The following is a 27205-nucleotide window of genomic DNA, read 5'->3' as shown; positions in this document are numbered from 1 at the left end:
CTTTACATTGAAGCGCGAATTTCTAAGATATAAAAAACCGGAATCACAACTATGCAGTTCATCTTAATTACACCATTGAATGGGGTGGAGCTAATCATGGTACAGCATATGGGAACATATTTTATCCTAGCTGTAAGCGCCTGCACATGCCCCAAAACATAATATCCACCAGCTGTATGTCATTCAGCAAAGAGAATAAAATTAGACGTAGGCAATGAACTCACTGCCCCGCGAGATTCTAGGAGCAACGGATCGCCGTCTTGGGACAGATGGTTTCATCACTGTCCAAAATCAACACCCCGCTTTCCTAGAATTATGTAAAATGGTCCATCGATATCAGCAATCATTTGCAAGACAATGAACTCCTGAAATCAGCGTGCTATGTAGGGCCATTTTATTCGTGGGGAAGTGATGGTTGGGGATTAGCAGATACATACCTCATCGTACAGACAGACCGTCTCCACCGCTGCGTAACTGCGTTTCGACCAGGTCTATATCAGTAACCGACTACGCTCAGAGTAATAATGCCAGGAAACTGCGCACTAGCATATAAGTATGTCTATCTCAGACGAATCTGACAGGGGATCGCCCAATTTGTCCACTGATTGGCACTTATAATTACAGGACTCTCTGTTGCCGGTGTAGACGGTGCCAGGGGAAGATACGGAGATGGATCTAGCCACAACGGAGGTTGATGCAGCAGCGAATGTGAAGGCGATCAGGGGAACATAAGCGAACTTCATCGCAGGTAATAATTTGAAGATGAAGGTCCAAGTCGAGAGTACGGAGCTGATGACACTGAGGTTCGGGGTGAAGTGGTTCATCTTATGTACCAAGTCTAGCCGTCCTGTTTCAATGGAGATATTTTTGAGGTCATGCAGTCTGATGCGACTCCATTGCGACCTATCCAGGTAGCACGGCTGTTACTCGGGCGAATCCCAAATATGCATTAATAGAGGAAGAGAGTCGGACGATTTACCGCTCAATGACTATATACGAACGTTCACAGTAGTCATTAATCACGCTGAAGCAGACGCATCACACCAGCAGTAAACAGTAAATCAAATATCGTCCATTCGTCGGCTTATCGCCTGTACTGGAACGCCTATGAGGGGCGTAGTATGCTGGTAATCTGTTCTCGGCTGCATGCACATATTTATTGACATCAACATTCATATTGATGAGTGAATGGACTATGTTTGATAAAATGGGTTTTTATTTTGTATGAACAATAGTTTAATACAGGAGATATTGTCTTTCGGCCTGAACCTAGGTGGATCGTGCAAGAGAGGATAATAGGGAGAGGAGATGTGGTTGTAGGACTCCTCACGCGGTTGCACAATCGAAAGGCGACGTGAAACAAATTGCACGAATTGTGCGGTCTCCGAGAGGGATAAAGTAGGGAGAATGTTTCACGCTGGAAGTAATCCGAACACTAATGTCCATGAGCTGAGCTCGGGAGTGGTCCTGCGGTCTCACTATATGCAACGTTATTGGTTGGCGAGCTGCATGGTCATCTTCGGGTTGTATTATTGCTCTGGTCCATGACTGGACTCCCGCCGCCCTGCGACCATTCCAAGCCAAAGACAGACTATTTATTGTTGTTTGCGGAAGCCTTCGCGGTCCGGTGATCAGACGACTGCACTGTCGAGCCCATACGCCCGAGGCTCCAGTAACAGCCGTCATGACAGCACGTCCGACACTACAACTCTCCTTGGCGTGCTGCCCATCCTATAATGCATTGTGGGTAATACAGGGAGAGCTATTCACCGTAGAGTGTCGGAAAGGACAGTGGCGTCGCGGGCAAGATCCGCTGGGCTTTATAAGCTGGATAGCCCTCGCAAAACTCACTTTGACAAAAAAGGGATTGTGCAGGAGTGCTACAGTCCTATGAATTTTGACGAAGGTCTTCCTGTACGAGTTACTCCGGCTGAAACGCTTTGCGCCACAGCACGTGGCTGTAACTTGCCTTAGCTCGAGGCTGCAGTAGGACAAAGCGGAGAGGGCTACATCCCCAACATATCAGTTTAGGTAGAGATATTTCGCGAAGTTATGGCAGTCACGAGGGTAGTCACGAGGTTAGTACGAGAAATATGGACATGTCGCAGACCGAGTTCGAGCCTATTCCGGCCTCAGTCCCCAGGCATCATATCACCGATATGTGGTGCTTTGGCACACTACAATGGGTCAACCTCGAGTTATATCCATATCCTCTGTTCAATCTAAAACACTTGAGGAAAATAATAATGCTGCATCCATGCTCCCTGCAGTGCTCAATACGAACAATAACTCGGCGGACTCAATTTGCTAGCACCCGGCGTGCTTGGAAATCTTCATGCGAGGCATCAGAAAAGTACGGGATCTCAGCATTGGGGATGGATACTCATCCCAAGATCATCACAATGATGTAGTATTAGCGGGTGTCCAAGCTTCGCTGGGCATTAGTGATCAGGCGGCACATGCAGATGCAATCCCCGCCTTCGGGCCCAGTACGGAAGCCCAGGCGGCCCCAGTCGGGGTGCCATTTCGAGTACGACGGAACGCAAAAAGTATCATTGGTTTTCGAGCCCCATGCTAGTGTACTCGTCCGTTGTCTACGTGACCGACGTGAACACAACAAATACTGGCTGATCTTGGTCCAAAAAAGTAGACGGAGAAGAGTGTACGTCGGGTTCAATCTTGCCTGTTTGAAGGCCCACCACGTACGTGGAAGCGACTGCTCTATATGCATAGGCGTCGCATTTTATCCACGTGTCAAATATGGAAACGGGGACTGATCGGTACAATTGCAAGACCGTCAACAGCACGATTGCTTCCGGATCCTAGACCCCAAGCGACGAGATGAAGAAAAAAAAACTCAAGAAACATCATGGCGTAACAATCATTAGTTCTATCCTGCGCGTAGAAGGAATATAGCTCAGTATCAGTGATAAGTAGACAGGGAGACTATTCACACGGCATCGAGATACGGTTCGGCCAAACTGCCGGTTTGTTGGACACCTCAAGCTCGTCGAAAAACGCGGAGACGGATTCCCATTCCTCTAGATCATCAACCATTGCCCACTGCTTCATCTCTAAGTAACATATGCTCCACACCTCCATAACATTCGATCCAAGGTACAGCCTGAACGACGGATAATAGTTGACCGCAGTAGCATATTCGGCTCGGGAGCGGGACATCGTGACGAGGCATCGAAAGAAGTAAAAGCTATCCTCAATAATGGACTCCCTGATGCTAGGATCGACCTCGTAGAATGTTTTGGCTTCCTCGACGGCTGCGTCTCTGACCTCGACGGAGACTTTCATGAGAACGAGATTTTGGTCCGGAGCAACCTGACCGTTGTCGTGATGACGAATCGTAAACTCCTCCAGCAAATCTCCCACATGGTCGGAACAGAGGGTACCATGTAGGAGCAGGACTCGGATGTTACTCAGACTGGGACCGATATCGCTCCAGTAGCTATCGTGGTTGAAAACAAGGTCATGCCCAAAAAGGAAAAGGTTCCGAAGGGAATCTTCGCAGCATGCGACGAGATCGTCAAATACATGCCAGAAGAACGAAGGATCGTTGAAGTCTTCGCGGACGGTGAGTGATAAGGTTTCCAGTTTGGGAAACGAGAATGGGCTGACGACGTGCGCGAATGAGACATGCTTTGATACGTTAAGTTTGAGGCGAATGAGACTGGGTAGTGGAAGGGGTTCCTCGTCGGCTCGAGTATCGATGAAGTCTTCGATGTATGGAACATCGAGGTCGAGGTCTGAGAGGCCTGTGCAGCCAGACAGGCATTCAACGAACCAGTCGACATTAAACGAGGATCGGCCGCTAAAAGAGAGGCGTAGGGATGACAGGCCTGATGGTAGGAAGTTGGGCGAAAACGTAAGGGTAGGCAACCAATCGGTGAGTGTGAGAGAGAACAAGTTTGGGCTCTCGGAGAGCGCAGTAAGGAAAGGGATATGATTGATTGCACCGTGTCCGGTACCCTCGTGAACTTCGTCGCCGAGAAACGGGACCTTCAATTCAAAGATCTCCAAGGCAGGAAGTGAAGGAGGAGGGGGAATTAAATGAGTTGAACCGGACAGTGCAGATGATAGGGTCTCGGATGATTGTGCATGTGCGAGGTGAAGACGAACGACACGCCATCGTTCGGCTTGAGAGCAAAGTTCTCTGACGTACTCGACCTCTCGGTCTTGCGACATGTTCGCTTTGTCTATGGATGCGTGTATGGTCATGCGATGTGTAGAAGAAAGACGCAGCCAGCGATGAAGGCGGGGTACGATCGTCTGGTCATCGATTCCAGGTAGGTCAAGACAGGACCAAAGACGAGGCGTGGAAAGTGCCACATCCCGCCAGAAGCGGCAGACCCTCGTCAATAGCAAAGGACATTCTGATGGATGCAATGTAGGAGGTACATCCCAGTAGTCCTCCGGTATGCAAAGCAAGAGTATTTTGCTCAGGATCTCGAAGGGAAGCGCTACGCTCTTCATGTCCGATGCCATCGATCTGTTTTCGGACTGAAAGCCTGGCTGTTGCGTTATTTATCCTGTCAGATGGGAATACTTCAAGAAGCCTTCAGCGAATAGATCTACTTACGACGTACGACAGCAAGGCCACAGTTGATGATGAAAGTCGCAAACAAGGAGTGTCGTCCGATAGCAGGTGTTGTTCGAGCTCCGCCCGAAATTCGTTGTAAATAAGGGAATGAGTTTGAGTGACGTCATCAACGCCACACAAAAAGTTCAGGGACGTGTGGCGGTGGCGCCGCTCCTTCTCTGAATTCTTTCACTCAACGTTCACTTCAAGTCCTTGCACGCCAATACAACCATTCATGCTTGCGAGTCCGCTTTACGAAATGATTCTTCGCATGAGGAAAAAGCGAATACAAACTGCAATAGCAATCAAATCTCACCCTACGGAGAGGGATTTTCTAATCGTCGATCGTGCACACCGGGAGGAAACAATTAATCCGACAGCAAGCACCCAAGGGGGTAAGCAGACAAAGCAAGCACTAGATCCAGCATCTAGGGCAAAAAGTAGTCGACATTTTCGAAACATCCGGATGCTGAAATCCTTGCATGTCAATACAACCTTCAAGCTTGTGAGTCGACTTTACGAAGCTATTCTTCGCATGAAGCGAGAGTCATTCTGCGTCAACCCGACAATAGCGCTCAAAGCCAAATCAAGAAGGATTTTTCACCGTCGAGCCTGCACACCTGCAGGGTTAAGCGAATAATCTGACAAGGATCAATGAAAGCGGTAAGACGAAGCATACAGCCCAACATCCAGAGAAAACATAAGCCGAAAAGTCCCAAAGATCCGAATACAGTCCGTCAACCCACCAACATCCATCCACCATGCATCGACCCACCCCACCCTATTCACAAACCTACAGCTCACGACGTCGCCCAGCACTTTGATTCGCGCACCCGGCACCATACCGTTCATCTTCCCACATCGCCCACTCACAATACCATCCATCCCCTCACTCACAACACCATCAAACCCCCAACTAATCCACCCACAAGTGCGACCCCCATCCCCAAAACCCCACCAAACCCAAGCCCGACCTTGCTCCCCGCCGCACTCGAACTAGCCGCCGCAGACGACGCCGAGCTCGCACTCGCACTAGCACTACTCGATCGACTCGCCACGCTCCTGCTCGCGCTCGAAATCGCCGACGAGACGCTGGATGCCACACTTGATATCGCCGAGGAAGCGGAGGATGCGGCGGAGGACACGGGTGAGGTGGAGGTTGTGGTGGGTACGGAGACGGTGGATGATAAGACGGTGATGGGTGCAGTGAGGGAGATGCTGGATCCGGTGGTGCTGGAGGAGGGGATCGGGACATCGGTCGTGGTGGCTCCGCTGGATCCTGACGCGGTAGTAGAGACTATAGATAGAGATGTGACAGTCAGATCATTACGCTGTCTCGAGATCCTATAGATGCGCCACGACGAGAGGGGAGAAGAGGACAAGAAAACGTACCACTAGCGCAAAGAGCGGCAAAGTAGTTCGCAGCAGCCTGCAAATCCGTCGAAGAACATGTCGACCCGATACACTGCCCGACATCAGTTGCGAAAGTCTGCGAGCCACAGAGACAGCTCGTGTCAGCTCTGTTTTGGCATGTGCGTATATAGCGGTCATAGTTCATCGCGTTTTGTTATCCGCCGCGTTTTATGTTGAGAATATGTTGGGAGTGGGATGAGGCGTCGAGTTTGATGGCGAATCGTATGGATGCGAGGATGATCGGGACGGAGGAAGTTCGTGATTGTGCGACAACGGGTGTCGTGAGCCATTTACGGATAGATCGTGAGGTATTGATAGTGGCGGGTGCAGTATATTGAGCGATGGAAGAATACGAATTTGGAAAGGCGGAATGAGGATGAACGGATGCAGTTTCGGTAAACAGAATGCATTCCGGTGGACATGACATGATCAGCATGGGGTTTAGGTGGAACTCGACAATGCGACATGGAAATGAGAAGGGAGGAAAGGACGTACAGAGAGCATCCAGCATCACCCGCAGCACTCGTCCCACAAGTGACCGCACAGGCTGGAGGTGTGGTTTGCGCGAGGACATTTGTGGCCGACACACCGAGGAGAACTACAGCAAGGACCTTTGCAAACATCTTGTACTGTCTTTTCGACTCGCTCAAGCGTCTGAACAACGAAAAGAATGAGCTCGGACACGCTCGACGAAGACGAAGATGGTGGAAGGGCGAAGAAGGGTGAAAAAAGGATGACGGACCAGTTGCGCCGTTATATACGTATGTAGCGCCGAGCATGATGACGATTTCCACGAGGAAGCCAGGGAGGGGCGGTGAGGCGGCTGCCTGTGTTTCATGGACTCATCGGCGTCCCGCTAGTCTAGAAAAAGCGACATGTTTTCATGGAGAACGTGATGGAAGCAAGGTACAGGCGCCTACGAGGGCTGGAAGACGAGGAGATCATTCGACAATCGCGCAGAGGCTGTGGCGGTCGGTGTGGAACGTTGTGGGTGTGCAATAACAAAAATACAAGAGATCTCGAAACTTCGTGCGTACCTACAGAATGCGAATATGATGAGGTTGTAGTGGTACATCGAGAGCCAGCATGAGTATAATAAATTCAAACATGTCTTCAACTCTCCTTGCTGCTTCAGATTAGATTGCAACTAATCAGCATAAAATCACTCTGACCCCGGATCATTCCGAATTTGAAACGCTTTCATGCGAGTCAGCATCATGAAGAACGCTACCTCGTTCCTGTTCCTACCATCTCGCAACACTGTTATTCGCCTGGTACTGCCTTTCAGACCGCCGAAACCCCACCAGATACCATTTATATATGACCGCTACCCAGAAATTTAAAGACATTCAAGTCCGCTTGCTGCCAGGGCGATCGTGGACAACGAGCCGTACATAAACCGTACATCGTCGTTGCAGCGTCGTGTCCTTGGTCCGCTACTACCAGTTCACTGAGGTTCTCTTATGTTTGACACTTAGATCTGAAGGAGGCATGCCATCGCGACGTATCGTACCGCCATCGAAGAATTTGTTGATGTAGAGGTGCGTCTGGATCGAGGCTCTCCTTCCTAGTCGAACCATCTACGGAGACATGAATGCGGTGCATCCCAAGCGTTGAGGGGTGGAAAGCTTCATCATGCCGCAGCCAGGTGCGATGCCATTTTTATTGACGTGAAGAGGCTCAGGATTGCGTCTTGGTAGCCTAGAGTTATGGAGCGAGTGTCTAACTGCTTCTACCTCAGGACCATCGCCATCGTATTCACCCGAACCATAAATGTCACCCAATGACTAGGCCTTCGCACACTCGGACTGACAAGCTTTGCGCAGAGAATTTTTCGATGCCTTGACGGACGATCATTTGTATTACCTTCGACAAGGCTGACCCCGGAGGCCAACTCGTCGCCGCCCAAAATTCTGGAGGGTCAATCCAGAAGTGATACGCTATGGTGCAGAAAGATATCTCAATCCGTTTACAGCCTCGTAACCTCACTATGATGTTGGTGCCTCACATGCGACGCGGTATTTGGAATGCATATCGGCGAGCGCGAGGCTTGCGGAGTGTTTCGAGGGGTGGCGTTCCGAATCAAGCTGTATGACGAGAATGTGCCATAGGCCCCCACTATTGATATCATTTTTTCAAGGTTTATAATACATGAAGGTAAACTGGAAGCTCACAGTGGCTCGACATCAAACCTTACAGTGACGGTCGATGCTATGGTTCATTTAGAGTCAAGAATCGAAGACTCGAGGACGGTTTTATAGATTGTTTTCCGGTTCCCTTTCATCGTCCTCACTATAAACTCACTTAATCACATCCTTAATACATCGCAACACTGATCTGGTTCAAATCTGCCCTTCAGCGTCTCACGAGTAGCCCGTCAGTCAAGAACGTTTCGCCTGGTCACCTGAAAGCTCACGTCCCGACTTGGAGTCTACGCTCTTCTACCGTTCTCTATGATGCTTCTCGTGATTCTGTGGGAGCTAACTCATGGAGCTCGCCACGTCCTCTGACTTTGTCCTCTCATCTTTTGGCGTTACGTCTTGGCATTTGGCCCATTCTTTCCCGTCATTTTCCACCCATGACATGAGAGTCGTACGATCCATCCTCACCCAGAGTCTCGAACTTGCACAATACACACGAGACCTTGTCCGGACGCAAATTAGGTCGAACAGCATCCCGTTTATAGCCCAGGTTTGCGCTTATATGCCGCTCGCCCCTATCCGACCTTTTCCTCCTTTCGGCCTGCCCATGACCCCGTCTAGCCCTCCTGATCTATTCTGCTCCGCACCATGTCCATCACCATTTATTTACCTACGACTATATATACCCTTCGACCATGCCTCGTCATGCCCTAGTGCATGCGCCCGCCTGCTTTCGTACCCGCCCTTTGACTTGAACGTCGACAAAAAGCCTTTCAAAGGGTAAAACATACTAGGCATCTAACAAATGATCTTTACTGGTGCTCTCTTCGTTCTCGGCTTCGCCATTTCTGGCGTCACTGCCCAATCGGGCACGAGCTCTGCGATTCCTACTGCTGCGCCGTCTGGCATCACGACCTGTATCATCAACTGTAGCACTCAGGCTGCCGCTTCGGGAGGTTGTTCGTCTTTGTGCGTTCTCTACTAATACTCCTCCGTCTCATCTTCACGTTGTGACTGACTATCTTTCCTTACAATTCCTTATGTTTCGTTCCGGTATGTTGTATGTAGCACCGAGCTGAGCTGCGTCTGCACGAGCACCGCGTTCCAAGATGCTGCTAGCGCGTGCTTGCAAGCAAACTGCACCTCTGCCGAACAACAAGCCGCTTTACAGCTACAGTCCCAGGAGTGCGCCTCCAGTACGTCCTCATCCAGTCCATTCCCTCTGTCGTGTCTTCTTCCTCCTCACTCTTTCGATAATCACGGCCCCGTCCCGCATTACTGAATAGTAACTTCCGGTTCGGCGTCCGCCACCGCGACATCCCCCGCCTCTTCTGCTTCTTCCGTCATATCATCAGCTGTATCCGGCACATCCTCCATCGCTTCCGGTGCCTCTTCTTCGGCTTCGAGTGCAGCTTCGAGTGCGAGTTCGGCGGCGAGCAGCAGTAGTGCGGCTGGTGGGAGGGTCGAGCTGATTGGTAGGGGTGGGGTTATGGGCGTTTTAGTTGCGTTTTCGGGGATAGTAGCTGGGATGGTTTTGGTTTTGTGAAGGAAAATATTGTGAAGGAAAATGACACAAGGGAAGGGAAGGGAAGGGTTGATTGGGTGGAGCCCGTGGAATATGATGCCTATAGCTTCGATGACTATACCTGTCGATGAACTGTCGACGACTGGGTTGCGAGGTGGTGTTATCCGAGTTTCTCCTCCTCCTCCTCCTCCTCCTCCTCCTCCTCCTCCTCCTCCCTGTGGTTTACTATACCTTATGTTGGCTCATTCTCCCTCGTTCCAGGTATTATGAGTCCAATAAATTGAGTGAACGACACGAAGATTAACATAAAGGACGGGGTTTCTCAGGCTATCTGCTACTGCCAGCGTTCCACAGCAGTGGTGTCATCACTCCAAGATGCTGGTTTCCAACTTTTGTGCGATGCTGCTTTGATGCTGCCTAGCGCTGCATCTTCGGGTCAATATTGTTCGCATGTCCGGAAATACGTGTTTATCCTCCTGAAATGATTCCCATTCTACCTCTGCCGACGGTGGGTCTTATTTTCTTAGCTTCATGTTGGTCCCGTTGGCAAACATGCTTTGCGATGGTAAAGTGATTAAATGATCAGTTCGTGTTCGCTTCCTCTTTGGACCAGTACCATGGCGTTTTTCATCTCTGGAGGGGCGACCGACGAGTGCAGGTTCTGAAATCTCCATGGGGGTTCCTTGCTTTTCATTATCTCGTAGTCTGTGCTGGACATAATCGAGACATTCAATCTTTGGAGGTAGTTGATTCAATTACGGCCATCAGACCTGTTGTCTTTCCACATCAGACTTTGTGGTGGTCGTATATCATTTATCAAGGTTTGGTCATGTTTGCCGCGTCTACTGGATGCTCCCCATCATTCTGAGAGGAGTTCTTGCTATATTCGTGCCCTCACGTCGCGAACAGGGTCTTCTCGCTATAGTGAATATAAGTAGCGGTGCACATTCAAACCGTCCGCCGATTATTACAACCAGAAAGCGAGCTCGGGCGGGCGGCTCCGACGTCTTAATTTACTACATATATGCTCTAATATTCGAAAACATCATACCGAGTTCTGGTCTGTGAAGGAAATGAGGGATCGAACTGGTGGCCTATATTATATGAGAATTATTTACATAACTTCGCGTGCAAAGTAACTTGAAAGTAACATTGGTCACTTGGCAGTAACTTTGGTATGCCTTGAACTTTGCCTTCTGCAAAGGTATATAAAATTACTTTATGACATGAACACATACTGTACTTTTCTGACCTACTGTTCGATTTCAAATTCCCGGAGTTTGCCGGCCTGGCACCACACATCTGTCCCCCTGTTCGTCGAGCCCGGGGGGACAGGGGACACTGTTCAATGTCTTAACCACAAAAATATTACTACAGGGCACTGGATGAAGATTTTTCACTCATATCTGAGTGCTCAGGGATTTTGGTAAGCCAGAGCATACAATCATCAGCAAATTTCGGCCAAAACAGTGCAAAAACATCAATCGGAATATGTTCGTTGATTTTCATTATAATTATGAATTTTGCTGAATTACGAGCATGTCCCCCCTAGCTGTTTGTTGGGGCGGAGAGAGGGGGGACAGTCACCCTAAAAGTGTCCGGTTCGGTGGGGTGGGGGGACAGGGGGCGAACAGTAGGTTGGAAAAGTACAGTACTTTGGAAGGCTCTATGATCACTCCGTCAATTTCAGTATGCAACGAGAGCACCAACTCAGGGCATTCATGCGTGCGGCGATGCTAAGTCATGGTCACGTGCACAAAGTGACTGTCCTAACTTCTGGCTACTGTAGTTTTTCGACCGTAGGTTCATCACGCATCACTCAGGGGTGTGCCGGCGAACATATTTGGCCAGCCGGTCACGCTCATACTTGAGTTCGTGAACAAGAAACCGTGACCAATTTGCCCCGAAAATAGCCAAAAATTCAATTTCGGGCCTAAATGCGAACAATTTTGCTGGTTCGTCACACGTGGCCCACACAGACGAACCGTGGCCCAGTGGTGGTCACGGCTTACCAAATACTCCCACGAACCTACGGTCGAAAAAGTACAGTAACTTCGACCCATTGTTGGTCTCACTTGTAAGCTTTTATGACACTGGATGTTTTCTAGTGATGCTATGGGCTCACTTAGTCATGCCGGGGTCCGGTTCGGTCCGGTTCAGAGCTGTTTTCGAATGAACCTTTAACCGGACCCCAGGTCCAGTGCAGTATGAGGTTGAACCCGGACCTGAACCTCATATGAGAATTTGAGAACCGGACCTACGGTCCAGTTCAGGTTCGCACCCGGTTCAGGACCACAAAACTTCACTCAAAAGCTTCAAAATCACCAAAATATGCTCTATTCACCTACAGAGCAAACAACTTCACAAACAGTACAGCCAAAACCCTGAAACCCTAAACTACTCGTCATCTGACTCCTCGAGAATATCCATTGCCGCAAAAAGTTTGCGTGCTTGCTCAGCCACCTCCTTGGATGCCGAGATCCTTCCATTCCTGTACGCTCCCTTGAGAATCTGTAACGCTGAGAAGAGAACCGGATTAATACGGTTACGACGCGCAACATCATCAAGACCGCTGTAAGAAAAGGCACGCTCTGATGGCGAGGCAGAGCCTTGTATAGGCAAATAATCCAGGGCCATGCGCGCGAGGACAGGGTAGGTGCTGGAATGGAGCTGAGATAAAGTTAGTAGACATATACTGAAGGATGATCAACGCTACTCACACCCCACCATGCGACAATATCAGTCGCATCCTTCTCGCGTGGTGCAGAGAGGTAGTTGCGCAGCTCAAGGCGCTTGTCGGCGGTAGTGAGTCCATTCTCGTCATCGGAATCAACGGCGGCGGCCATCCATGACGCTCCATATTGGGTGGGAGCAGGTGGCGCGGCCGTGGCAGATGCGGTGCCTGCGAATGAGGGTATAGGCCGAGCCAATAAGCTGTCCTGGAAAGCGTTGTAATAGTCATCGTACTGTAAAATGCTGTCAGTTGTGATTAGTACGAAAATGAACAGGCACTTTTCATACCTGAGTGCCGAAACGGTCCATTGCAGTATTGAACGCATCCTCATCCCACATCTTGCGTGCATACCGGTCCTTCCATTTCGGATCAAAGACTATCCACAAATAGAGTCATCAGGGCAAAGAATATAAAATGATGAGAGAAAGAAGAAATACGAACACATGCTCGCAAAGTACGCCACAGAGTCATCGGTTGACCGATACCACTTACGCATGTTCTCCAGGCCCGCTTGGATGTTTGGTGCGAGGTCGGCGAACTTTGGATCATCCGCCATAGCCTCCCACGTTGTCTGCAGGCACTCCAGGGTCGGAATGACCCTCGAAAGTGTAGGTTCTGACTCCGACAAAAATGTTTCGTGGGCGGTAGCAGGCTCCTATAGAGTGATGTTCAAAGGTCAGCGGCCTCGAGCTGTCAGATAGATTGTAAATGAAGTATGTACCTGGAGGACTTCCCGCATAAGATCTATCCTGGCCCATTCTGCACGACTGAGCTTGAAGTCGGAGTACTGGCGAATGACTCCGTTCTTGCCTTTTGCGAGGTTCGGAACTTCGTCACTGTCGTCTGCAAGCTGGATGAACTTTGTGATACCCTATAGAACTAAAATGAATTGACAGTACAGAACGGAGGGATGAACTTGATTACCTTTTTCAGGAGGCAGATCCTCTCCAGGAACTTGTGGAGAGAGGCCCACCGGGTCCGCACCCAAAGCAATAGTTCCAGTGTAGGAACATTCTCTTCCCTACATGTCTTGTGGAAGAACTCACGGGCCTGTGGAGACATGCGGATCTTCGCAAAGTTAGTAAGCGTGCAACAATACTTGGCAATGCAACGTACCTGCTTTATGAGAGCCATGGCCTTTCCGATTGTGTCAGTGGCCTTGAAGGGTACAGCCGCCTCCTCGCCCTCAGGGATCGGCTCGTTCTCAGAGTTCGGGTCAAATCCCATCTCTCGTAGTTCGTCATCAAGGGCATCGGGATTGAAAGCTTCAGCGTCTGAAAGCGAGCGGTCGAGGACATCGTGGACTCGCTGTAAGATGGCAAGACCAGGCGCAGGCGCAGATGTGCTGACGAAGTGCTGTGCGGCCAAATGGAGTGTATGCTCCATACAACTGTCGGCAATTATACATCAGCGAACCGGATGAAAGACTTTTATGAGACGCTTACCGAATACGACGCTCCTTGGGATCGAAGTCTTCACCTTCCGCATCGAGGACACGGGCGATGGCTTTGATGGCCGTGTCGTTATTTGTAGCGTTGTCCGCAGTGAACCAGCCGACCTAGAACAATAATGTTGGTTCGACACGGCATAAGAAGAGACGAGATAATTGGGGTACTATACCTTATCAGCGGTTATATCAAAGCGGTCGAGCGCCCCCACAACAACGTTGGCGATGTTCTCACCATTGTGGGAGCCTGGGACATGCTCGAAGCCGATCTGGTCGCATTCGAGCTTCCAGCTGTGCGGATTCTCTGGATCAACGGTGATGCGGTGGTCGGTGAGTGACAGAAACGGGTCGCCACCGTGCTTTGTATATATGTCGAACGTGAACGAGTGTCGGCCAGGTGCATTCTGAAAGTGTGTTAGCATGTCTCGGATATTGAAGTGGGGAGTCAATTACACATACCGCCATACTATCCCTGATGACGTCGACAACACGCTCGGCTTTGCTCACAATCTCTGTTCGCACTGCTGTCCGACCTGGAATATCATCATTCTTGAGGTTCTTTGCGAGGTATAGGACAAGGCGTCGGAACGCGCCCTTCTCGACTAGCAAGAGGGCCTGTATTGGGGTAAGAAATCAGTTTAGCTGAATGAGGCGGGTAATGGTTTGATGCAATTACCTTGCTGTCCACCACAACGAGCTCGATGATATATTCCATGAGTCCTTTCCGCGTGACGGGACGTGTCTTCGGAGTCTCCTTGAGATGTACATCCAGTGTCGTCTGCACATCTTTCCTGTGCGATAGATCAAACACTGTGAGCTTGGGAGACTGAGGCGACAGGTAGAGCAAACTCACGCGGCGTTCTTGATGGCCGCTGGGATTGCCCGAGAGTTCATCGGGATCCCGAGCTCTTCACACTTCTTCTTATACACCATGAAGTGGTCGACATTGCTGGAAAAAATACTGTGAGTGGAATAGAAATGATAGGAATACTGTACAAAAGAGACTTACCGTGCGATGTGAGTGCGGCAACTAGTAACGTTTCCTCGAAAGAGGGTCTTTGAGCGGCGATTCTTCCTGTAACGGACGAGTATCAGTATTGTAGAAGATACATGAACAGAGCTACTCACTTGCAGATGACGCAGCGATGACCTTTATCTTCTGCGAGGAAGATGGTGCGGATGTCAGCGGTGGCCTCGGTCTTCTTCTTTGGGCGACGAGCCTACCAAGCATATATAAGTATATATTGTAATGCATCAGAAAGGAGTCAAATATACCTCTCGATCGGCTTCGGCGTGTGCGCGCATATTCGCATAAGAATCTGGATCCTCGTTCTCGTCATCGCCCTCATCCTCGCCCTCTTCATCCTCATCCTCGCCTTCTCCATCCTCTTCATTCTCGCACTCACCATCTTCATCATCCTCGGCCTCGTCCTCACCCCCTTCCCCGTTCTCCTGGAACTCGTCATCGTCGTCGTCAGAGTCACTAACCTCCTCAAGGTCGGGCATGGAGTGCATGTCGAAATCGTCGTCCGTGGCGGGCGGGTTCTCAACGAGCTCTTCGAGTCCAAGACCGTCAGAGAGGGTTTCCGCATCTGCATTGAGGCTCAATACATCTACGGCGGGCTCACTATCGTCAACGACACGGCGACGTTTTATCTTGACGGCTATGGATCAAGATGTCAATGACGTGAACGGGATAAAAAAGGAGATGATCAACTGACTGACCTGCAGTTTTGACGACAGCATTGTCCATGCGAACACGCTTGCCAAGCTTGGCCTCGAGTGCGTCAGAAGCTCTGGCTTGAAACTCAGCCTTGTCTATTGGAGACAAATAAAGTTTAGCATGACGACGAGCGGAGCAGTGGTGGGTGAAGAATAAACGTACGGCTCAGGTGAAGTGTCTCCGCATTGTCGGGGTCGATGCGCGGCTTGTGAGGCCTACTCGAACGGCGCTGGCCAGCGACAATGACGGCGGGCTTCGCAGTGGACTTTCCGAGGACGTCGAAGGCATTTTTCTTCGCTTCTCCGGCGTTGGGACCAGTAGCCGACGAAGACATGGAGGGGATGGCACCAATGGGATGCTCATCGTCCGGGTCATTGAACCACTCCATTTCGGACGCGTCCTTCAGCGTTCCATCAGCGTTAAGGGCACACTGATCGAGCCGCGTAGGGGCGGTCTTCACCGGAACCGGAGTAATGGGGGTGACCGGGGTGTTCTGAGAAGACATGGGAGGCAGGGAGAGCGAGTGGTTGTGGTTGAAGTTAGTTTCGCAATGAACGACGAACAAAAAAGTGAGCGCATACGCACCTTATATACCCAGAAATATCAAGCCTTCAGACTTCCATCGAACCTCCTCGAACATTCGTCAGATAGTTGTTGTCGTCATCCCTCCGAATACCGGACGGCACTGAGCATGACCGTGAAGGCTGCATGTTGGCTCGTGCTGGTCACCCGTAAGTTTCGGTTCAAAAAAAGTCGAACATCTGAGATTTAGGATATTAGCCGTTGATGTTCGTTGCTATGAGACGAATGGTGAAAGCATCTGGACGTACTCGGTTGGGTACTAGGCAGTATATTGCCCGGATACTTCAGCAACGAGTGCGACGATCTGGAACACCGACACGTGTTACCTCTGTATTGAGCTTGGAGAGGGCCTAGTGCTACCTATTGGTGTTCATTGGTGTTCCCTAGAGAGATGTCGGTCATAGAGAGTCTACAGATGACGCGACTGAGTGAGGGTGCAGTGCAAGAGCACATGGATGAGTCGAAGAGCACGTCGAAGAGTCGAAGAGCGCGTTGCTCTTCATGGGAGCGCGAGTCGAGTACGCGTCGCACCGCCATGCTGTAGCCACATGCCGATGACGTCGTCTTCCCAGGTTCAGTGGTTCGGGCCGGTTCGGACTGCCGGCGAACCCTCTTCCGATGTTCAAGACTTCATCGAACCTCGGACCGGACTCAGTGGTCCGGTTCCCAAAAAGGCTGAACAAGAACTTCGAACCTCGGTCAGGTTCAAGAGGTTCAGGTTTGCACCTGGTTCGGGAACCTGACCGTGGCATGACTAGGCTCACTGGATGCATCCGAGTGTTACATCGAGCCGCGCAAACTCCTGCTGCAATATTATCGTCATTTCTCTTCCTTTCACCCAATATCAACCCGACCGCATCATGGCCACCGCAGAGGGAAACGTGCTGACAGCGCCCGAGTCACCCATCTACGCCATTCGTGTTTATAGTTCATATACAAGCGGTTAGCATCGTTGTTGAGATGACTTTATTGGTATTTCTGCCCGTGGCCCAGCAGATCAAGAAGCTATGCATGTTGATGGTACTGTTCTTGACCCTTTGCAATGTTCACGGCGACACGTCCTTTACGAATGGTGGATATGGGTGTACGAGAAGGACAGAGGCACTGTTGAAACCGTACGTAGACTACCTTATTTTTTATCCTCTTCTGATCCGTCTGAATCCACGGTGTGACATTAAAATCTATATATCATGTACGTACTTCCGGGTTCTAGCTTATGCCTCTCCAGTCGGTTTTATCGCCATTGAGTCTCGCACAATAGGGCATATATGTAGCAGTTCACATCGCGTTTTTGCGATGTGAACCAAACCCACGATGGGTTCAATACTTTGCAATTTCGTCCCATTGGAGCCTCGAAGCTCAATTCACACTCGTGATTTCGATGCGAGGGGGTCCTCCTCCGGCCTCTGCCCGTTCACTGACATCGTTCGAAACAGCACACACTTTGGTGGATGGCCCACGTACCGTAGCTCCCAAACAGAGGCCATCAGGAAGGGGGGCGGAGATGAGAGCAGGAGTAGACCCGTCTCGGGGATCCAAACTCAATGTGAACTGAGTATTATATCTAGCACCACACTCGAGATTTCGAGTTCACACTTTTCATTTTCAGGATGATGAACGAAACTGATGTGAACCGCTACATATATGCATCAGGAAAAAGCGGGCGCGCTATGTGGCGCTACGGAGGCTACAGAGCCCGGATAGCCCCGTTGCGCGCACCCCCTGTACATTGCACCACGTAGCCTCCAGCGAGGCCACCGTAGCACTATGTAGCATTCAGTGACGGTTACAGTAGACCTCTGCAGCACTACATAAAACACCCATAGCAGGCTCGTAGCACCACATATAGATCTGTATCCTCTTATTACTGGATTGATTCCGAGATCAGACATGCTTGTACAGTGCACAAAATGTACTGGTATTGCATCGGAACAAGAGTCGCAGACAGTACCCTATACATGCAGAGACTACTCGACTCACGACAACTAAGGCTCTAATATACAATCCCCGCGCAGTTCCACGCCAAACTATCAAAACGATGTATATCACCACTCACATCTCACATCGCCGTCAGAAGAACACCAATACTGCCGTGCGAATGCGACACGCAAGTCTATGTTGTCCGTTAGACCGGAGAAATCCTGCCCTACAGCTCTCTACGCAGAGCGCGACAACAATAGACAAAACATTAATCAAAATGGACGTACGCACCTTGAGAGAGTTCACTGCCGGGGCCCCATACATCCTACATGACACAACACTCTAGACCCTCAGTTTGCGATGGTTTTCCGATACACGACTAGTCTATACTATAGGTGCCAGATAGGAGACTGCAGGGTGGCATGAGCAGCCACCGGCGAGCACCAATGTAAGTAAAGTATCGTGGCACATTCAAACAAAGTGTGAGGTGGCAGGCCTACCTACGAGAGTGTATCACTAAGATACATTTGTTGGGTTAACCTGCAATCTCGAGAGGAGTGACAAGGAAAAATGAGATATAGAAAGGACAGGACAGGAGGGAAGGAACGTACTTTCAACACGCAGTCTTGAGCCCATGCCATGCCATAACAACACTCCGATAAGGAAAATGAAAGGCAAGGCAATCATGCCAGCCCAGACGGAGGAGAACGCAAAGAAGGGCGCACCCAACGAGACTCTGATGCCCTTGATCTCGACAAGCCTGAAGCGGTAATACCCCTCTTGATGTTGATGCCAGTACAGCAGCCGGAAACGTTATCAAGGAACTGTTGACGGTAAACAACGAGGGAGAGACGCGGTGGAACGGAGGGACAGGGAGAGACACGATGGAAGGAAGGATGTGGCAGGCGAAAAGAGACGCGCGTCGTCGATTCCGGAAACGGCGGTCAACAAAATCACGTGATTGTTTAGGGCAGGCTCGCACGGCTGGCGTCCTCTTACCTCGCCGCCTTCGACTTCGTCCTGACTCTTTCTTTGTCTCGATCGAACCTGTAGGCACTTACTTGGCCTATCAGCCCACTGCACCCTCTCGGCACTTCAACAATCCAATCTGGGACAGGCCATCGGATATATCTGATCTACAACCCTCAACGACGTCAATTTGTCCAAAGGCTACCGTCTCTTTCGCAGGGCTCAAACACAGGTTGACAAAAGCTGTCACAATCTCACGAGAACGGTGCATAGCTGGTAGTGACGTACTAAGGAATTATGACCGGGAGGGGAGGGAAACGCGGTCCTGTAGTGAGACGAAGAGTGCCGTCAATTTGATCAGAGACGGTGTGTATCTCGATATGAGCACTCTTGCTTCAAACAAATAAGTTCGGTGTCTGGCCTTCACTTTGTCTATGTAACCTGTAGTACCGAGTTATCAACCATTTTACCCTCTTTCTCCTGAAACATCTGTCAGATCTCTGGTCCTGTCTCGAATGGCTACTCCCTATATTTCCCTACCTACGGTATATATCCCGGTCTATGCATGTACAGACATCGGCTTCCCTATGTGACATTTTTGAGGTCTACAGTAGTATTGTTTGCTTTGAGATACCCTGTGTGATACAGACCTCACGCTGAAGACTGCCGAGCACTACATGGGCTATGTATACCTGGCCATGGGATACAGAGTGCTACGGGTGCTACATATACCTGGCTGAAGGCTACAGAGTGCTACATGAGCTACGTAACCCAGGCGGTGACCACGTAGCAAATCAGGTTTTCCTGATGTGCCATAATAAGGAGATATATAGCTCAGATCACATATTCTATTATCCACTGGTAGGTCTTGACAGGTCTAACGGACCGCGTCCGACAAGACGTTGATGTTGCCGGAAGGCATTGGCAAGTCCGGTGGACGGTGTGGACCGAAGGCAGCGGCGAATGCGCATAAAAACCACATGGTATGTAAATCGTACGAGTGGTAAAGCTGAGCAAGCTTAACCGTGTTAATCAGACTAACGCAAGCGAGAAGTACTGTAGATTTTCGACCTGAAGTTCATCAGTGGCGTGAGAACTTCACCCTCCAAATCCAGCCTGTCCCCCTCTGAAGTTCATTGAGCTCGGGGGACAGGGGACGATTACCTTTTTGAGTGTATTTTTTGCAAAGGGAGCTGAGATCCTGAATGAAACACTGGGAGTTGATTTTTTTTTTAAGGGAGGCGAGGGGTGAACTAACTAACTGTAATTAATATTTAAATGATTTAAATAATATTTCTGAGCCAATCAGAAGAATCTCCGCTCTTTATTTCTTTTGGGGAATGAAGTATAAGTGATTTATAATCAGTCTATCATTCAATCTGCACTTGAATTAGGCTAGGTTATGTTCGCCGTTGACGTCGATCTTCCCCTGCCCTAGCCTCTGAGCCCAAACCTTACGCTTCTATATTTCCATGATGCATGGCTGCTCGATCACACTCAATTTACCAGTCTGAGCTTTGCGTAAGACTGTCCAACGGCGAAACTCTTAATTATTTCACTCTAGTTTTGACCCAGTCATCAACATTTTGCCCATAAAATGGTTCTATAATAATCCAATTAGCATCAGCACATGATACCTACATCGCTCCCAGCCCAATGTATTATTTTGGCGATTTTTGGCGATTTTCAGGGTGGGGTCCAAAATTTTTTTAAGAGGCCCGAGGGCCTAACTAACTAACCAGGTCCAGGTTATTCATTATATTTGTCAGCTCCCCTTGATTTTTTGTCAGGTTCTGAGGAAACATAGAAAATGTTCCGTCAAATACTGTACTTTTTCGACCAAAGGTTCATGAAGAATTTACGTCACCCATCAGTTTCGCCCGGGTCACGGTTCAGAAGCCGTGCGTGAGCGTGACGGGACCCGTAAATGGTTCAGAAAACAACGTAGGCGCTTGCGAAAATGATTATTTTGCGCAAGCGCCTGCCGAGGTCACTGTTCGCTCACCCTGTGTTATGCGTGAGGTCACACAGTATTTTGTTCGGTTCATCAACGCGGAGAACGCGTGACGAACCTTTGGTCGAAAAAGTACAGTATACCCAAATGGGAATGTCACAAGGGGAGGGGACAGTGGACTGTCCCCCCAACAGGTTCAGTTCGGCGGTCCCGGTGGACCGGGGACGAACTTTAGGTCGAAAATCTACAGTAAGAAATGTCACTTACACCAAGCATGGGAAAAGTAAAAGTAAGAACCGTTACATTTTTTGGCGGGGAAAAGTTAGCTGAAAAGTAACTTTATTCAGACTCAATTGACAGTCCACATAACATTGACAGGGGCTTTTGCTATATTCCTGTCCTCACGTCGCGAATAAGTTCTTCACAATATTTTGGATTACTGGCAAGATTATTCTGTGAAACAACACATACTGTAGTTTTTCGACCAAGTGTTCGTGGGATAATTATGTCAGCCGTGACCACCGCTGGGCCACGGTTCGTTCGTGCGGGCCACGCGTGACGAACAAGCGGAATTGTTCGTGTTAGTACCCAAAAATTGAATTTTGGGCGATTTTCAGCGCAGATTCGTCACGATTTTCTGTTCGTGAACCCGTGTGTATGAGTGACCCCGGGACCAAAACTGTTCGTCGACGCCTTCTGCGTGATGCGTGACGAACACTTGGTCGAAAAACTACAGTATGTAAATATGTATCGACTGTGGAAACCACTGCCGGCCATTACGATCTGATATAAACAATTTCCGAAGATGTACGTCCGCCTCATCCAGACGGAAAATCTCACATACTTATACTTACAATTCATGACGGGGTTGCATACTTCATGTCTCTCTCAAACAGAAATCATACCGTCCAGTGTACTGTACTTTTTCGCGCACAAGTTCACGCCACCGCCCCTCGGCCGTTGCCGAGATGACATAATCCATTCGTGTCCCGGTTCGCAAGCAGACCGGGACAAGGGACAATGTTCGTGAACATCGACGCTTTTGCAGGGAGACGACCTTTCGTAACCGTTCAACAGGCATTTAACCTCTGAATTTTGGTGGAAGAGCTCACCCAGTAGCAAAATCTAGCCCAAAGTGTGTCTCGGAGGCCTTCCTGAGGTCAATTAAGGAGCCTAAAATATATTCACATTTTCGTCAAATTTGGGTCAAATTTGGGTTTGTCCTACTTACAAGTTCCGTGCACGTCAATGGGGTGGGACTGTCCCGCGGCACAAGTTCGTTCGCGGCCCCCATGGGACACGGGACACGAACTTGTGCGCGAAAAACTACAGTAACCTGTCCACCTCATGGAGGACATAGTCGATAGTCTCCTCGTAGATCCAGCTGATTATGATTGCCTGTTCTTGGTATCTTTCAGGAGGGAACTCGAAAGATATAAGATGATGAGAAATCGGACTAGTTGCCTATGTTGTGAAAGCATTGATAAAGTATGTCAAGAAATGACTAGAGCAGTGGTCGGTTTCGTTTGCCCCTCTTCATCGACCTTCGTGTATTATTATCTGCCTCTAACACCGGATGACTGTTACATGAAGAAACACAGGCTAGAATGTTTATACTAAGAGGAGATGAAGGATTGTGTCGATAGTGCCAACCTACGTGGACGTCTGCTCCGAAGGCTTCGGAGTAATAGGCGTATACCGCAACATCCACTCAGCGCTGAAATCAGGCTTCGCAGGCTCTCGCTTCAAAAATGGCTCTTCTTTGATCATCAACAACTCCTTTCCCTTGCTGTCCCTCTTCACCCACTCGATTCCCCCACCCTCGATCACCTCAGGCCTAAAGCCCTCCAGGGCTTTTGGTCTCCAGCTGGGCCTCAACATATCCCACCTCGCCTTGACGGACGCATGCATAGTCTCATTTGTATCCCCCTTCTCCAGTTCTCTCTCATTTTCGTACATCCCAGGTGTCCTATACTTCCAGCTCCAGGTCTTCCCATTCTTATACGAATCATACCATTTCCCACACGCCCACCCCTTCCACTCAACATCCGGCGGCCCGTCCTTATGCGCCATCCGTTTCTTTGACCTGATCTTCCACGGGTTCAGTGAGAGATCGATTTCAAGGTTGATATTGGCCAGGTCAAAGGAGAGAAAGGGTCGACACAGGTCGATCATCCAGGAAAGGCTCAGGTCAGCTAAGGCCTGGTCGGGGTAGCCGCCCCCGACGTTACTGTGTACGCCCGGGAACCATGTTTGTTTTAGGTTGATGCCTGGGGAGAGAGGGAATGTGTCCTCAGGCTTTTATCATGTGACTAGGTAGAAAGACCCGGGGGATGGAGTCAAAGGGTTTATGGTTGTGGCTTACAGTTCGCGGCGTCTTTATCCGTGGGAAGGTACCACATCGTGGGCGTGAATGGCCCTCTGCACTCGTCCAGGGCGAGTGCATGGAACGCATTCTCGATACCTATGAAATGGTGAAACAGAAACTGGTGAGTCTATACTTCTTTTGCAATAAATAGTGGTAGCCCCCGCCTTTCACAAGCCCACCATCGAAATGCTCATAATCCCCCGACACACCTCCAGCATTCGACGTTGGCCGCCACGGGATCCCCAAACTCGCAACCGTATCCCAACATCCAACAACCTTCACCTTCACTTCATACAGCCTTGGAATATACACCCCTTTCTCCTTATCCTTCTCCCATTCCGTCTGATCCCTTGCCACCCGTTTCCCAAGGACTCCCAAAAACGCCTCAAACGCCTCCTTGCCCTTCTTATACTCGGACAACGCGTCCTTGAACTCCCACGAATAGGGTTTAGAAAACACGCCCAACCGCGCAACGATATTGGCTAAAACCCTCGCTGTGAATGCGCCCCTCGAGAACCCAAATACGAATAGTTCGTCCCCGGGGAGGTAATTGTTTACTATAAACGCATACCCATCCGCCATGTTCTCTTCCACGCCTTCACCCAATGCTCCTTGGATAACGGTACCAAATCCTCCTAGACCGAGATCTTGTGTTCCGACGCCGGAGACGTAGAAGACCAGTTGCTGCACAGGGAGGTCTGGTGAGTTGAGGAGGGCATGGCAGAGACGGTTGACATTGGTGTAGATGGACCAGTCGCCGTGGCTGGCGGATTGGCCAGTTCCATCGTAGGCGATAATGATGCGTTTCATGGTACAAGTTGTGAGATGGTGGCGAAACTATGAGTACGAGGATACTTGGTTTTGGAGGAGGGATACGTCGAGAGAAGGAGGCTAGGTCTCAGAATGCGATTCATCTACGCAGGAACATAGAGGCGGGTTGTTGTCACATATGCGATAAGCAGGAGCAGAGCGGTCATGAGTGTATGGTGGTGATGGACAGCGATAGGTGTGGGGTCATGCACAACGTTCGGACATAACCTTTCGGTGGTTACAAGAAGGGGGAAGTCAGAATTCGGTCAGAGTGGGATCGTTAGAGGTCCTATGATATGATATGTATGAACAGTCAGCACCTCGAGGATTCCACATGTTCGCGGGTACATACTTTGCGCCTTCCTGAATCTGATTTTGTACAAACATCCATTCGTTCCTTTGCGATTACAATTAACTCCCTAGGAGAGCGACGGCTATCAGGAATGACGGACTACACAGGAGTGCGAGTGAATAGGACGCATATCCGGGTTTGGTGATATTACACGATCAAATATAGCCACATGAATCACCACAGGGTCATTTTGCGGTTTGCATTCACGAGGACAAAGGCAATGCCATTGTGGCGAGTAGGTGCGGCGTTGACGGCCTATGTAATACCTCCCCAATGGTTCCCACCAGGTCTACAGCCTGGAACTGCCCTAGAGCACATACGCTCACATCTCTGAACTGTAATCCCGTAACTCAGACCTAGGACGAACTATGTAACTTGCTACAGCATCCGTCCAAGCTCGATACTCTTCTACCGGATCGGTGCAGATCTTTTGTCGTTTGAGGGCCGATCTCGGGGTCCGGTGGGGAACGTCTTCGGGAAGTGGCTCGTAATTATTGCTTTCGTGGGCCGTCGTGAGCAAAAGACTCGAGGAAGAAGTACGCGACTTGCGCTTTCTGGGTATATTTGGCGGATCGAGAGGTTCCTGTGGAGTGGATGACGACGACGTGATTTGGGAGCCGCTTCGCTGCCTGAAAAGTAACAGTAACATTGCGATTTATAGCGAACCCGGTTAGAAGGAAGGTCCGACGTACGAGGACGAAGCGCGTCTAGCCGCGCGTTTACTACGAGAGGCGACTTCACGCTGAGCCTTGATCTTCGCCTCTGTAGCCTGGATGAAGGTAGGATCGCGTAACTGTCGGGCTTCCAAAATCATTTCGCGTTCCGCCTTACACGCATAAGTCATTTGGGAATCCAAGCAGACGAGGTTCCTTTGATCGAGCTGGTATTTCGAGACCAAATTTTCAAGACTGATGTGGTGTACCTGGAGGGAAAGTGGCAACTCGAGGTTATTCCGAAGGACTCACATGCATGATGATGACGGCCAGAGGAGTGCATGTCGTACCCTTCGCATGACAAGACCAGCAACCCAGTACATCACACCCACTCTCATTGTCGGACTCTTTTTGTACGCGACCCGTGCAATATCCTCCTCGTACCTCGAGGGTGACGTCCTCCATCTCTTGAAGGCTCGCGAGGCATATAAGGTCTTTTCCACCATCTTCAGCCAGCCAGGCATGAGATCCTTGAATGGCAACTTGTGGGCGGCCAGGAGTGTTTTGAACGAGATGGTGACTTTCTTCGGTGATGGGTAAGAGGAGATATTTTGACCATCGTTATCTGCAATGGAAGGCGCTGCGTTCAGCCAAGGTATCAGTGACGCACTGGCTCCGGTCAGGAACAGGCTTGCGAGGGGGAAAGCACAAATGACGACCCACATTCCTTCGCGTTGTCTTCCGCATGCTCAACCAGATCCTGCGATGAAGCGACTTCGACAGGGTCGGGCATAACGTTCCCGTGTCTCACATCAACAGCCTTGCTCGCAGATGAGAGGATCTCCGCTACAATGGGCTCTGCCTCTGCTCCAGCCGAATCTTCTCTCGTCATTGACTTCTCTTGGGGGAGAGTTCCTGCACCACTCATACTCTCTGACCCGCTCTTTTCGATAGCCTCCGCCGTGCTGGTCTCTTCTCCTTCCGCGGCTAACGCGAACGTCCTCTGCGGAAAATCGCCCATGCCCGTGGCCACGCCCCGTCCTATAACCTCAGCACCTGTCGCCGCCAAAGCCAACCTCTTCATGTCCTGACGCAGGAGATCCCTGGCCTTCGTAAGTGCATCCCTCTCTTTTCGGAGGGTGTCCCTTTCCGCGATAAAGCTCGTCCTTCCCCTCAAGAACTCGTCGTTCTCCCTGCGAAGCGTATCCCTCTCCGCCGTGAGCTTTTTCTTTTGAGCATCAGCGTCCTGCATAATTCTCGCCGTCCCCTTAGCCTGGGCATCCACCTCGTCCCTTAGGTTTCTGATCGCTGCGGTGAGCTCTTTAAGGACCCGATCTCTCTTCTGAATCGCCGAATCTCTCTGCTTTATGAGTCGATCCTTTTCCGTCGCCAGATCTTCTCTCTCTAACCGTGCCGTATCTCTGTCCAACCGTGCTGTATCTCTCTCGCTGACCAGGACGCTCCGACCCTCTATTGCCGAATTCCATTCCTGAAGACAGTGCTCCTTATTTTCCCTCAAAAACTTTGCGTCTGTCTCCAGTCTGCTGATCTCCCGCAACGCCTTTTCTAGCTCAAGCGCTTTCCCCTCCTTCACGACCACATCCCGCTCCCGGAGATACCCATCCCTCTCTGCCTTCGATGCCTCGTTCTCCACCCGCAAGGTCTCAGTCTCTGCTCCCGCTCGTACCGCCTCCATCTGTAGTCGTTCTCTCTCTGCCACCAACTCATTCCTCTCCCTTCCGATCTCCTCCATCTCTCCCTGCAACATGTCGACCTTCTTCAATTCCTCTGCTCTCAACGTTCTCAGCTCCCCACGCTCCTCCACGGCCACATCCATCTCCCGGAAATACGTATCCCTCTCTGCCTTCAACCCCTCATTCTCCACCCGCAAGGTCTCTGTCAGCAGTCCTTCCGCCTCCCTCCATCCTTGGTCCCTCGCCTCCACCAACTCATCCCTCTCCCTCCCAATCTCCTCAATTTGCCATCGCAAGGCCTCAACGTTCTTCGATTCCTCCGCTCTCAG

At 50.2% G+C, this 27205-nt stretch overlaps 6 protein-coding genes across 6 annotated transcripts; 1 reads left to right on the top strand and 5 right to left on the bottom strand.

Moving 5' to 3' along the window:
• Positions 1-2946: 2946 nt before the first annotated feature.
• STEHIDRAFT_173100 (uncharacterized protein) lies at positions 2947-4524 on the bottom strand (the record flags this gene model as incomplete). Its single annotated transcript, XM_007311363.1, has 1 exon — positions 2947-4524. Exon 1 carries the CDS (start codon positions 4495-4497, stop codon positions 2947-2949), a length of 1551 nt encoding a protein of 516 aa, XP_007311425.1. The 5' UTR covers positions 4498-4524.
• Positions 4525-5024: 500 nt separating this feature from the next.
• Positions 5025-6728, bottom strand: STEHIDRAFT_173099 (uncharacterized protein). Its single transcript, XM_007311362.1, has 3 exons — positions 6500-6728; positions 5984-6111; positions 5025-5888 (listed from the first exon to the last, which is right to left on the bottom strand). The coding sequence occupies exons 1-3, from the start codon at positions 6625-6627 to the stop codon at positions 5485-5487; spliced, it is 660 nt and encodes a 219-aa protein (XP_007311424.1). The 5' UTR covers positions 6628-6728; the 3' UTR covers positions 5025-5484.
• Positions 6729-8864: 2136 nt separating this feature from the next.
• On the top strand, positions 8865-9963 carry STEHIDRAFT_150951 (uncharacterized protein). Its single transcript, XM_007311361.1, has 3 exons — positions 8865-9114; positions 9214-9341; positions 9432-9963. The coding sequence occupies exons 1-3, from the start codon at positions 8951-8953 to the stop codon at positions 9689-9691; spliced, it is 552 nt and encodes a 183-aa protein (XP_007311423.1). The 5' UTR covers positions 8865-8950; the 3' UTR covers positions 9692-9963.
• A 2104-nt stretch (positions 9964-12067) lies between these two features.
• On the bottom strand, positions 12068-12960 carry STEHIDRAFT_69435 (uncharacterized protein; the record flags this gene model as incomplete). The annotated part of the gene is made up of 4 exons (XM_007311333.1): positions 12068-12340; positions 12391-12646; positions 12726-12780; positions 12846-12960. The coding sequence occupies 4 exons, from the start codon at positions 12958-12960 to the stop codon at positions 12068-12070; spliced, it is 699 nt and encodes a 232-aa protein (XP_007311395.1).
• A 9692-nt stretch (positions 12961-22652) lies between these two features.
• STEHIDRAFT_69453 (uncharacterized protein) lies at positions 22653-24177 on the bottom strand (the record flags this gene model as incomplete). Its single annotated transcript, XM_007311334.1, has 4 exons — positions 22653-23269; positions 23365-23485; positions 23539-23688; positions 23725-24177. 4 exons carry the CDS (start codon positions 24175-24177, stop codon positions 22653-22655), a joined length of 1341 nt encoding a protein of 446 aa, XP_007311396.1.
• Positions 24178-24760: 583 nt separating this feature from the next.
• Positions 24761-27019, bottom strand: STEHIDRAFT_126474 (uncharacterized protein; the record flags this gene model as incomplete). Its single annotated transcript, XM_007311360.1, has 5 exons — positions 24761-25158; positions 25222-25451; positions 25533-25807; positions 25906-26815; positions 26870-27019. 5 exons carry the CDS (start codon positions 27017-27019, stop codon positions 24852-24854), a joined length of 1872 nt encoding a protein of 623 aa, XP_007311422.1. The 3' UTR covers positions 24761-24851.
• Positions 27020-27205: the final 186 nt, after the last annotated feature.

The sequence above is a fragment of the Stereum hirsutum genome, assembly GCF_000264905.1.
Source record: "Stereum hirsutum FP-91666 SS1 unplaced genomic scaffold STEHIscaffold_26, whole genome shotgun sequence".
Classification (NCBI taxonomy): domain Eukaryota; kingdom Fungi; phylum Basidiomycota; class Agaricomycetes; order Russulales; family Stereaceae; genus Stereum; species Stereum hirsutum.
Note: the sequence above shows the minus strand (reverse complement) of the source record. Positions and strands in the feature narration are given on the sequence as shown.

What these genes read in the sequence shown, in the direction of transcription:
- STEHIDRAFT_150951 (XM_007311361.1), top strand. Translation starts at nt 8,951, where the DNA reads ATGATCTTTACTGGTGCTCTCTTCGTTCTCGGCTTCGCCATTTCTGGC. An exon ending in TCGGGAGGTTGTTCGTCTTT is followed by an intron (nt 9,115 to 9,213) that starts GTGCGTTCTCTA and finishes TGTTGTATGTAG; the next exon opens with CACCGAGCTGAGCTGCGTCT. An exon ending in GTCCCAGGAGTGCGCCTCCA is followed by an intron (nt 9,342 to 9,431) that starts GTACGTCCTCAT and finishes ATTACTGAATAG; the next exon opens with TAACTTCCGGTTCGGCGTCC.
- STEHIDRAFT_173099 (XM_007311362.1), bottom strand. Translation starts at nt 6,627, where the DNA reads ATGTTTGCAAAGGTCCTTGCTGTAGTTCTCCTCGGTGTGTCGGCCACA. An exon ending in GGTGATGCTGGATGCTCTCT is followed by an intron (nt 6,112 to 6,499) that starts GTACGTCCTTTC and finishes ATGCCAAAACAG; the next exon opens with AGCTGACACGAGCTGTCTCT. An exon ending in TGCCGCTCTTTGCGCTAGTG is followed by an intron (nt 5,889 to 5,983) that starts GTACGTTTTCTT and finishes CTCTATCTATAG; the next exon opens with TCTCTACTACCGCGTCAGGA.